This window comes from Wyeomyia smithii, chromosome 2 (genome assembly GCF_029784165.1).
Source record: "Wyeomyia smithii strain HCP4-BCI-WySm-NY-G18 chromosome 2, ASM2978416v1, whole genome shotgun sequence".
Lineage (NCBI taxonomy): Eukaryota > Metazoa > Arthropoda > Insecta > Diptera > Culicidae > Wyeomyia > Wyeomyia smithii.
In genome coordinates this window covers 123,233,558-123,245,834 of record NC_073695.1, presented here as the reverse complement: position 1 = coordinate 123,245,834, position 12,277 = coordinate 123,233,558, and the positions used below count along the sequence as shown (strand labels likewise).

The 12,277-nt window shown below is 34.9% G+C and overlaps 1 protein-coding gene across 1 annotated transcript; it reads left to right on the top strand.

Moving 5' to 3' along the window:
• Positions 1-4,886: 4,886 nt before the first annotated feature.
• LOC129725789 (tetraspanin-6) lies at positions 4,887-11,984 on the top strand. Its single transcript, XM_055682008.1, has 3 exons — positions 4,887-5,150; positions 10,645-11,148; positions 11,218-11,984. Exons 1-3 carry the CDS (start codon positions 5,052-5,054, stop codon positions 11,362-11,364), a joined length of 750 nt encoding a protein of 249 aa, XP_055537983.1. The 5' UTR covers positions 4,887-5,051; the 3' UTR covers positions 11,365-11,984.
• Positions 11,985-12,277: the final 293 nt, after the last annotated feature.

The following is a 12,277-nucleotide window of genomic DNA, read 5'->3' as shown; positions in this document are numbered from 1 at the left end:
TCGAACGCACTCTAAGTTCTTGATCATTACTCATTCTCTTAATTTGATCAAGATAAAGCATATATAAAACCAAGCAAGCCTATCATGGTATTAATTTGCCTAAGTTACGATCATCAAGTTATATTTTATCCACAGTTATAGTCTGCAGGTTTTTAGTTTTATTCTGTCATCAAAGGGACTATCATACAACTTCATGTATATAACGGTTGGCATAGTATGGCTGTAAATGATACTTGCGGATCACATTTCATGGCTATCAAATAAAACCAACATATAATTAATGACTTTAATTCAAGTCGATATAAAACAAAAACAAAACAATCCTAAGTCTTTGAAGCATTTAGATTGTTACTTGGGAGTCTTCCTCAGTGCTTATGTACTGGTAAAGAGCAAAGCGTAAATCCTGTTTTTTATTTGTAGTAGGTAAAATGAAAATTTAGCACTCTTAATTGGAGTTAGGTAGGGAATTATGCGGTCGATTGTTTACCGTACCATGTCTGGGGTTTTTGGGAAGCAGATTGAATAGCCATGAGGGGTGATTGCCTGCGTCTTTATTGAGAAGCGTGCATGAGTGTTGTTTATAAATTTCTAAACTTTCAGCTACGTCTAGTTTCCATAAATTATTAACGGGGCGGAGGAGGTGAATGTTATCCGAAGTTAGTGGATGTTCCTCGTTAAAAATATGTTCAGCAACTTTTGATTTGAAAAGGTATGGTGGGGCATTTTTTGAAACTTTTCTTGCTTTTGTCACTTCTGCGAAATGTTCTTTGAAACGTATCCCTAGGTTACGTTTAGTTTGTCCAATGTAAACCATGTCACAGTGACTGCATGCAATTTTATAAATTCCAGCTTTGTTCAGGGTATCAATAGTCAAATGGAAGGTCTAATTGCCCCATAAGACCCTATTGATTTGTTTTGCAGTCGGACTATTACTTTGCCTGTTATGTTTAAAAATGTGAACATATTCCGAAGACTACTTGGACTCACTCACTTTTCTCAGAGATGGCCGACCCGATTTCCACAAAATTAGTGTCAAATGAATGGTCTAGCTGCCTCAAAAGACCCTATTGAATTTTGCTGTAATCGAACTGTAACTTCATTTGTAATGTGCTGACTTGTGAAAATCACGAAACTTCATTATCTCAGAAACTACACAACCGATTTGATTATTATTATCAGATGAGCGGGCTAGTTAAGGGTTAACTGATGAATTATGATTGAACACGTGGTTTCAAAGTTTGGCTGCCCTACACGTTCGCATTTCATTTGATTATAATCGAACTTAAGCAACCGTTATGTATTAAATTGTTAATAAAACAACGAAAGTCGATTATATCAAAGATTACATGACTTATTTGAACATAACTAGTGTCATACGAACGAGTCATCTCTCAAACTTACAAATAACAAACATCATAACAATTTGATATGTGGCTCAAAAGCTGTGGAAAGAAGAGTAATTCAAAGACTATTTAAAACTATACCTGCTTTGATCGATATATGTGGCCTCAACATAATTTGAATATGGTGTCGTACTATTTGAACGTTCCAAGTTCATTGATTCCTTGCGGTTTGTTTGAAGTCTGCAAATGCACGACGAATCGGCCATAGGATATGTTCAAAGTCAAATAACAAATCGTTTGAAATGATTGGTTTTATCGAAATGACAACATCCTCGTCTTTTGGCTTCTGTACATCGCCTTAATTCTGAATATATTCATATTGGGTGGTATTCTGTCATTATCAGCAGACTTTCTGGCATCAATCTGACACCGGAAATACCCATATTGGGAGGTATTTTTGGTTGTTTTCCAGAAACTAAAAGTGGTCGTCTTCAAATTCAAAATAGTGTCCAGGGTTAATGTTTGGTTTCTATGCATCATCACGTTTACGGAAATATCCATATTGAGTATTATTCGGTCATTTCCGACTGTTGCCTATAAGTTGCCATTTAGCAATTCAAAATGGTGCCTGAGGTCAATTGTTAGCTCCTTGCATCATTCTGGTTCCAGAGATACTCATATTGGATAGTATTTATTTATTTTAGGCTGTTTTTCACAAACCGGTAGTCGCCATCTTGGATTTCAAAATGGTATTTAGGATACTGGTAAAAGAAAAACTCATATTGGGTGATATTTGGTCACTTTGGACAGATTTTCAGAAGCTGAAAGTCGTCGTTTTGGACTTTAAAATTGCCTGTGGAATCAATTTCTGTCATCTGGGCGTAATTCTGGTACCGAAAACATTCATATTGAATGGTATTTAGTCATTTCCGGCTGTTTGCCAGACACCGGAAGTCACCATCTTAAAATTCAAGATTGTGTCTGTGATCAATTTTTAGCTTCTGTGCATCTTTCTGGTTCCAGAAATACTAATATTTAATGGGAATCGTCCATTTCAGCTGTTTTCCAGAAACCGGAAATTGCTATCTTACAATTCAAAATGTTGTCTGAAGTCGATTTGTGGCTCCAATGCATCATTACGGCTCCGGAAATACCCATATTAGGTGGTATTTGGTCATTTGCCGCTGTTTTTCCGACACCGGAAGTCGCCATTTTGGATTTCATAATGGCATTTGGAGACAATTTCTGGATTTTGAACGGCATACTGGTTAAAGAAAAACTCATATTGGGTGGTATTTGGTCATTTTCTGCTGTTTTCAGAAACCGGAAGTCGCCATCTTAGAATTTAAAATTCTATCTGTGGTCGATTTTAGCTCCTGTGTATTATTCTAGATCCGGATATTATTATATTGGGTGGAAATCGGCCATTTTCGGCTGTTTTCCAGAAACCGGAAGTTGCCATCTTACAATCCAAAATGTTGTCTTAGGTCGATTATGGTACATATTTATTACCACTAAAAACATTCACCTGCCAATATGGTTCCATTTAGTTGATTAGTTCGCGAGATGTGCAAAAATTTGTGAAGAAACATGTACTTCCAGAAGAGGGAGAGGCGTCAAACCATTATGGACATATTTGTTACCTCTAAAGACATTCACATACCAAATTTGGTTGAATTTTCTTGTTTGGTTCTTGAGCTGTGCGAAATTTGTGTTTCATTTTCATGGGATCCCTCCCTTATAGAAGAGGGAGTCGGGTTTCAAACCATTATGTACATATTTGTTACCACTAAAAACATTTACCTGCCAAATTTTGTTCCATTTGGTTGATGAGTTCTCGAGATGTGCACAAATTTGTGTTTCATCCAACTATTATGGACATATTAGTTACTCCTTAAAACATCCACATGCCAAATTCGGTTTCATTTGCTTGGTAACAAACTTGAGTTGTGCAGAAATTTATGTTTCATTTGTATGGGACCCCTCCCTTCCAGAAGAGGGAGGGGTCTCAAACTATCATAGGAACCTTTATCGGCACCAAAGACCCCTACATAAAAATTTTCACGTCGATCGGTTCGGTAGTTTTCGGGCCTATATGGATCAGACAGACAGACAGACTTGACTGCATTTTTATATGTAAAGATTACAACATCAATATTTTAGAACCTAAAGAGTGAATATACATTTATGGGATTGAAGCGTTCATGTAAATCTATTTTTACAAATAATAAATTGAATGAGAAAGGCTGGGTCTGACCGCTAGGTGGATTAATTTAGGTTTTTTACTTTCTGTTTAAAATGGTTTCCATCAGTTTACTTCCCGGAGCGGAGTTTAAATGATGTATTTAATTATCTTTTCTTACTTATTTTTCAAATTCTTTTCTTCTTTTTCTAATCTTTAGTTATTGATGGGACTATTTTTCTTTATGGCTTTTCTGGTCTAGGTGGTTTTGGGTTGAATCTGAAATTATTATTGTTATTCTTTTGCTAACATTTTTAGTTTTTATTTTTTTTTCAATTTTTCTTTGTAAAAACATTTACGTGGACCATGGGGAGGGGAAGGGGATTGTTGATGTCTGCGGTGTTCCTCGGGGAGGTGAATGCGGGCGCTGACTGAATGACGGTTTTTCTGTCCATGTGAAATATCGACGGCTCCAAGATGCTGGAAATCAACAACAGACGCCATTTCATAATCCAAGATGGTAAATTCAGGTTTCTAGAATACATTTAAAAAATGCCAAACACCATCCTTAATGGGTATTTCTGAAATCGGCATGCAGACAATGTTTTACATTCAAGGAGGGCTAAATGGGCAGTGAAATATACGAAATAATTTTAATCTCAAAACATCCTTCAGCTAAATGTTCAAAAAACATGATCTCTTGAAAATAATTCCGGGTGTGTAGTTGGTTTTTATACGACCGGAGTAAGTGTTTTTGGGAGGCAATCTTGACCGTAGAGTCGGAAGTAATGTAAATGGACTATTTTAGTATGTTACATTATTTTATAGAAAAATGAAAATATTAAAAAAAATTATCTAGAATTTTTGTCTCCTACTACGAAAAGTATGCTCTTTATGTGATGAAAAGTGATCATCCGACTATAAGCTTTTGGGTAAACACGCCACAATACAAGTTTTCACGTTTGGTTGAGAAAATCCATTTGCACTAGCACTTTGCTATGTATCAGGGCACGAATATAGATCAAAAGTAAATAGCTTCGGTTCTACCAACAACAGTGTGCCTCTCAGTAAAGTGTGGCGCGGAAATTTCCTTGACGATGAAAGCACTGACCGCTGATGTCGGCAAACCGTTATTGCGTGGCTTGTCGTTTGAGGATCGCTTAGGCAATGAGTTGAAATGTAGCACAACGTGCGGCCGCCTCACTTGACCGGACGTCCCATTGTATGGTGAGGGTGCAAGAGAGCAAGTGGTGAATTTTCCGTTTACAGGACATGCTAGGTGTTGAACTCGGCAAGCAAACTTACATGGAAAAAACCTTTGGCGTACATAATGGAAAACTGGTATATTCAAATGACCGCACGCCAACATTGATTCAGTCTCGTTCAAGTAGTCGAAAGAATTTGTCGGTTATAAAGTGTTACTACAATATTCGCTTTTTTTTTCAAATCAAATTTACCCTCAGAGTGGAGTGATAATATTTGAATGTTTTAGTAGACGAGCGCAGTTATATTCACGAATTTCCAACATGAGATCATTATTGATGGATAATATTCGAGCGCGATTAGGCAGCTGTGGGACAATCACGATAAAATATTTGCTCTTTGTCTTCAACCTTATATTTGCGGTAAGAAATAATAGATCTTCCATTTGAATATACAATTCCTAAAAATTATAGTTGATTGCACATTGATGTTTGAGTTTATATTATATTTTTCAATGATTAACAAAGGGTCATACTAAACTTAATTTTAATTATTTTATACAATCATCATTCATAAGTTATCAATCTTGACAAATATGGGTCACAATAGCAGTAACAGGTCATACCAAAAATAACTTCGCTGTTAAGAGCTTGCGTGTTACCTTCTTGTTGACCCAAAAGACAAGTCCAATCCAATTCAATTAATGATGATTATGCGACTGTTTGGAAATTCCCTTCAAAAATATGTGACGCCACGTGCTATTCATATTTACTATCGAATACGCCTTTCTATTACCTACTCTTACAAGCAGTAGTCGAAAGGACGATGAACCGCTCTATGGTTTTCACTGCATTGAGTTAACTAAGTTTCACTCTCTCCCCTACATTACAATATTAAGAATAATTACAGGTCGAGTGAGATAGGAATCGGACTTCAACCGTGGCAATGTCCTTCATGAAAAGGAAATGACAATAATTCGATAGTTACGAGGGTTACACTAGCTCGGATTTCCACTTTCGCCTTTTCCATCGTTTAAGTAGAACGTACTTATCAACGAGTTATACCATGGAATTCAGAAATCATTTTTACTGTTTTATTTTAAATTTGAAGGGCACTGAATAACTTGCTTGAAAAAATAATTTATGAAGTGGTTCTTATCGGCTTGCGGGTAAAATCTATTCCTTGTGTGATCAAAAGTGAATTATTAAAAAAAAAATTTTGTCTATTGATTTGCCAGATATTGGTAATTTTTTGTTACAATGCTTTTTCAATTTTATCAACATTCGTTTTTATCACTACTCGCCAATTTCACGCTCGTTTTTCTCGCGCTTTCTATTCCGATTTTATCATTTTTTTTCAAAAGAATGCTGAAATAATATTTGTGTCATAATTTTGGGAAAAATGAACCGTAAAAACGTATTTCATTGACTTTGGAGCAAAATTTACGTATTATTCGAGTAGTTCAGAATCCATTCAGAACACAAATTGCCAAGCAGTTTGGTGTTCATAGAACGTCGATTTGAAAATAATTAAATCTAGTGGTTTCACAGTTTCACATAAACAAGCATTAGTCTCTCTTAATTATGCACGAATAGGCAGAATAAAATTAAATTAATATTGCACGCGTAATGCCTTCAGAAAGTTTGCAAAAAAGCGATGGAGAAAAATATTATAAACTAACTTTATTTTGTTTATTCGTATGAATCTTAAACTTATACTCCATTGAACTATTAAAATACATTATTTTACACAAAATATCAATAATTTAAATTGTATCCAACAAAAAAAAACGATTTTTTATCATCTCATCATATTCACGGTTTTGCTAAATTCACGGTGAAATTATTTTTGACCGTGATAAAATCGAAAAAGCACTGTATTACATAAAATAATATGATAAGTCTAAAAGTTGTGTATTTCCGAGAACTAGTTGAGTTTATGGTTGTTAAACGTACCTAAATATACAACATATTTTGAAAATTCGTCAGGTGGTAGCTTCTAAATTTTCGCTTACATAAAATTTTGCGGCTGAATTTATTAGAGTGGAGTTTTATAATGAAAAAAAAAATATTCACCCTTAACTAGGGTTTGCAATATTCCCGGGAATGGATTTCCCGGGAAACCGGAATGAAAAATCTCATTTCCCGGGAATTCCCGGGAACCGGGAATGGAAAAAAATTCTTTGCAAAAATGATATTTCGAATAAAGTTTATTAATAAAAGGTATCAAACAATCGTTTACAATTACATTATCAATTCGCATGAAAAACGGATTAAAAAACAAAACTTATTCAAGTTAACTTCGGAAATTCACGATCGATTTTTATAGCAAATGTTAGCAGAAGAGTAGGTTCCAGGGTTTTTATGCCGTCGAACAATCGCCTCAGATCCGCTGACAATTTTTCGTTAAGCCCAAATGATGTAATTCCCTTCTGTAAAACTTAGCTTAAGATCGCTGAATCACCGCTGGTGTTTGATTCCTAGAATACTTCTAAATCACTGATTACAGTTCTTGCTACATTTCATTAGAAACTGAAGAGTCCAATACTTTTAGTTTGTTGAAGTTTTATTAATTTATCTATCTCTGGTCGCATTGATTTACGGGTTTCAATTTTTTTTATCAACTTACAGGCTTCAAAATTTTTTGTCAATAAACGAAGAATAATCGAGCAACTATCCGCTTAGTAGTAAACTCAATAGCAAAAAAGACATTGGACGAAGAAAATATTTCTTAATTCTTCGTTTACTGAATAAGACAGCATAAATTTTTGACAAACAACTTAAGCAAATAATTTGATATTACACGGCAAGCGAATATTGACGTTATTTCAAGCAAATATTTGCTTCGTATAATGCACACTTCGAAGCAGCTTTACACTTATATATATTATATATTAATTTTACGATAATTAGTTTTATTGCAATATTGTATGGAAAATTTTCCGAGGTGCTCGGGAATCCCGGGGAAAGGCAATTCCCGGGAAATCGTTCCCGGGATTGCAAACCCTACCCTTAACTTGCTGCGGTTTTTTTTGTAATTCGAAATCACATTATCGGAAAAAATCAGAGCAATTTAAAATACGAAAAATAAACTGCGAAAAAACTTCGAACAAGCTGTTTGCTAAAATAATAAATATATTTGAACAATATTTTTCAATTCATCTATATCTAGTCTTATAATAATAAAATTCTAACATAGACTTTAATATCGAACAATTGCACATGTCATAGTAGTGTTGGTAGTCCGTGAGTACTTTTTATTATGCTGGAGTAATGCAAAAAACCTCATTTCTTTTTTTAATTTTCGTTGATTTTACTTCAGTTTGCGTAAAATAATAACGAACGTTTTTCGGCCAAATTCTCAAAACAAAAAAAAAAAGTTTAAGTTTTCCACAACAGACATCACGCTATCGGAGCATAAATAATATAGAGTAGTGAGGGGTAAAAGTACGCACTAAATTGTTTTTGCAACAAAACTATTGTAAGAAACCATCATAAAATTTGGTTTTGTTTCCAAGCGGTACATTAACCTTTTGTCTTGAAAACGTAGCACCAGAGTTTTTCGAATTTTGTTCGTGAAATGAGAATTTCAGTTTAAAAAAAAACTCAAATGCGAACTTTTACCCTTCATGGTGGACAAAAGTTCGTATCGTACGAACAGTGTATTTATTACTATTTTTAATGAAGTTAATCATTTTCTTGTCAATTTTGCACCGACTCATCCAAGCTGCGTTAGAACAGTGTCTCGACATATTTTTTTATTCCTGTAAATCCGGTTTTCTGCGGATTCGTTCCGGAACTGAGGGATATTATGAATAGCAAAGTACATAAAATTACTTCCACAAGGCGTTTTCATAGTTTTAGGTGTTTCGGTGATATGCCCCGAAAATGAACCTTCCGGTATAGATTCCACTGGGGCTTCTAGAGGCTATAGAAATAAAAGAATGAAACAAGGTTAAATACCATCCAATATGAGAATTTTCGGTACCGAAATGATGCCAAGAAACCTGGAAACGTCCCTAGACCCCATTCTGGATTCTAAAATGGCGACTTCTGGTTTCCGAACCACCAAATATGAGTATTTTCGGAATCAAATTGTTGCTGAGGTCAAAAATCAACTCCAGACGCTCATTTTAAATTCGGTGACTTCCGTCAGTAAACAGTAAAAACAGTAAAAACTGAAAACGAACCCAGGCGTCATTTGGAATTCCGAAATGGTGACTTCCGGTTTCTGGAAAACAAACCAAAATGGCCGTGTACCACCCAATATGTGTATTTCAGAGATCGGGATGATGCGCAAATGAAATCAACTTCAAACGCGATTTTTAAAGCCAAGATGGTGACTTCCAGTTACTGGAAAACATCCAATATCGTCCAAATACCACCTTATATGAGACCTGAAAACAACTTCAGATAAACCAGAAGCTACCATCTTGAGTTTGAAAATGACGTCTGAAGTCGATTTCCGGTCTCTGGGCATCATTTTAATTCCAGAAAAGCACATATTGGGGAATACTCGACCATTCTAGATTGTTTCCCAAAAACCGGAAGTCGCCATCTTGAAATTCAAAATGGTATCTAGAGTAGAGTTGGCCTTGTTTTTTAATTGTTTTTATGGCCACTAGAACCCCAGGGAAATCTGTTTCGGATGGAACATTTCGAAAGCATATCACCAAAATCACTAGAATAGTACGTGGAACTAATTTTATGAGCTTTGAACCTATAACTGTAAGATCCTTTAAAAAAAACGTACAACCATGAAATTCTTTCAGTTTTTGAAAACATTTTTTCAACTTTCTTTGTACCTATAGTTATTCTAGGGTAATTGCTGAACAAAAAACGTCGTTATTGAACACATTTTCTCATTGCGGTTAAAAAAACGTGCGTAGTTTTGCCTTACGGTTTATGCGTACTTTTGCCAACTAATTTTATTTTTATAACAGACACCAAAGTATTTTCGGTAAGACAAATTCACCCTACAAACCACAATTATACAAGGGTTTTTTTTTTTTGGTTCTGTTGTTTTCGAGTTTCTGTAGTTTCCGAATAAGTGAATAAAAAGTTCCCATAACTGAGAAAATTAGATTAAAACAGCTCAAAACACAACCCTATTCCTGCGGAGAGAAATCAGTATTTACATCGAAAAATGACATTCATACTCTTATAACTCAGCAACCGCGTATATAAATGGCACAGACTATATTGCATGTTGAAGATCAATCTGTTCTCTAACTGCTTAGAATATTTTCATCGTTAGAAATTTCAAGTATAGTTGTTGAACTGTTATCAAAGTTTATATGTCAAGTGATGCCATATGGCATCACCCGCGGGGAATGGGTCAAAGCGGAATCTAATGTGTTAACCTGTGTGATTAACTGACATTATATTGCTGCATATTCATATAATGTTGCCAGTTTATTTTGCTCGTATATTTCGAAAAGGACAATGCGTACTTTTACCCCGTGCGTACTTTTGCTCCTCACTACTCTATATAAAAATACTTTTTTTCCAGTTACAAACACATTGGAGCACATGCAAACAAACAAATACGTTCTTAGTTGATCTTTCATATGAAGTTGAATGAAATACGACGAGCCATTATTACCGGCGTGAAACTGTAGCCTTTCCAAGTAAGAAAAGCACGATAATTAACCAAAGCATATATTAAGCAAAAAGTTGACTACGATGGTTTTTACATAAGCTTAAAATTGACTAATTGGGACGCCTCGCGTTAAATAAAGATTTCATATGTAATTGATTCATTAGAAATAATTTCCAATTTGCAATTGCCTCGTTGTGAAAATTCAAAGGCACAGGAGCAATTATCAACTATTTTTTTATGGTTCTATTATAATGAAGCTAATAAAGTTGACCACTTTTAGTAGCGGATTTACAGTAACATTTTATGTGCTTCTAGGTATCAGGATTAATTCTCTTGGTTGCTGGTATTTTGGTTCTATTAGACGTGAATGATTATCAGCACTTTGTGGAGGACAAACTAGTAGCTCCGCCGGTTGTATTGATTGTTGTTGGCACCTTTGTCTTCCTTGTGGCATCACTCGGCTGTTATGGAGCCATTAAGGAATCGCCGAAGCTGCTGAATGCCTTTGCCGTGTTTCTTTTAATTGTTTTAATAATAGAGGTTGCTGTGGCTATTGCAGCCATAGCGTTCAAGTCGGACCTTCATAATGCTCTTGAAAATCAACTGGAAAAATCGATTGTCAGACACAACAGCGCGGACATGACTGCATGGAATAGTGTACACAAACAAATGATGTGTTGTGGAGTCCAAGGTCCGAAGGATTGGTATGATAACAATAACAGGACCATGCCAGCCAGTTGCTGCAAGCCAGATTTGATCGATCCCGAAACCAATGACTGCAAGAATGCTCTTCCTCTGTTCATGGACCGTTACTATCAGGTTTGGTCATGATTTCTATTAATCAATAAAGTATCATTTGTTATTTGTTTGGTGTTGTTCTCATTGTAGGAAGGATGTTTGATGAAATTAAAAGATCATCTCGGCATGAATGCAGTTATTATCATCGCCGTCGGTTTCGCTATTGCAGCCTTTCAACTGTTGGGTATCATTTTTTCATGTTGGCTTTCTTCAGCGATCAAGCGGGAGAATAATTAGATATATTAACGCATAATCTATTCGTTATTTTAATAATTTGTCAAAATATAGAAATGATTTATGGATTAACTTTCAATCTATGAGCATGCTTGATGATATGCCAAAAAACTCTCAGATGGTTTTACGGTAATTATAGCACTAATTTAATGGATTAATGAAAATCGCCCTCGCAAAAAGTGCAGTTATGTTATGTTAAACTATGTAATAATTCACTTAACGTTTTCACTATTATATGAATCTGATTCCAAAAAGTATAAAAACAATTCTGTAAATTCTGTACAACAAGGATATTATGAATGCTAGAGTAGTGAAAGTTACAAAAATAATTTAAGTTATATTATAGAAGATAGCGTTGCAAGAAATGTCAAATTCAGTAGCATTTGAATTAATTTCTATGAATGCTACAGTTAGAGACACTTCCATTGTAAGAATCACAATCGACGTGGCGAACATAAACGAATATGAACAAATGCACTTAACACTTCAATTTAGTTTTGTGAATGGTGAGGATCGTTTGTAGCAAACATTTTGCTCAAAACGCTTAATTAGACGTAAATATAGGTACAAGTTAGAGTTCCGAAAGTCATTAGAAAAAGGGCTTCGCATAAATTTCAAATACTTTGATGCGGCTGTGATGATATGTTTTGGTGTATGAAAACGAGAAAAGAAATCCTTTTTGATCTTCAACCTTCTATTTCATCGAGCAACAGCTTCGGAGGTACATTCTGTAAGCGTTTACCTTCAAACAAATTACCTAATTTAAAAAACTGAGAAGAATACCAATGAAATAGTTAAAATTTCTTGGTGTTACGATTGCTGCAGACAATAATATGAAATGAATATACATACTCTGAAATATCACACATCAACGTAAATAAGAAATTTGTGTTTTCAAAAAAACTTTTTCTCGGTT

Excerpts from the sequence above, each read along its gene's own strand:
- LOC129725789 (XM_055682008.1), top strand. The coding sequence starts at position 5,052 with ATGAGATCATTATTGATGGATAATATTCGAGCGCGATTAGGCAGCTGT. Across the intron at positions 5,151-10,644 it reads TCTTCAACCTTATATTTGCG|GTATCAGGATTAATTCTCTT; the intron begins GTAAGAAATAAT and ends ATGTGCTTCTAG. Across the intron at positions 11,149-11,217 it reads TCATGGACCGTTACTATCAG|GAAGGATGTTTGATGAAATT; the intron begins GTTTGGTCATGA and ends TTCTCATTGTAG.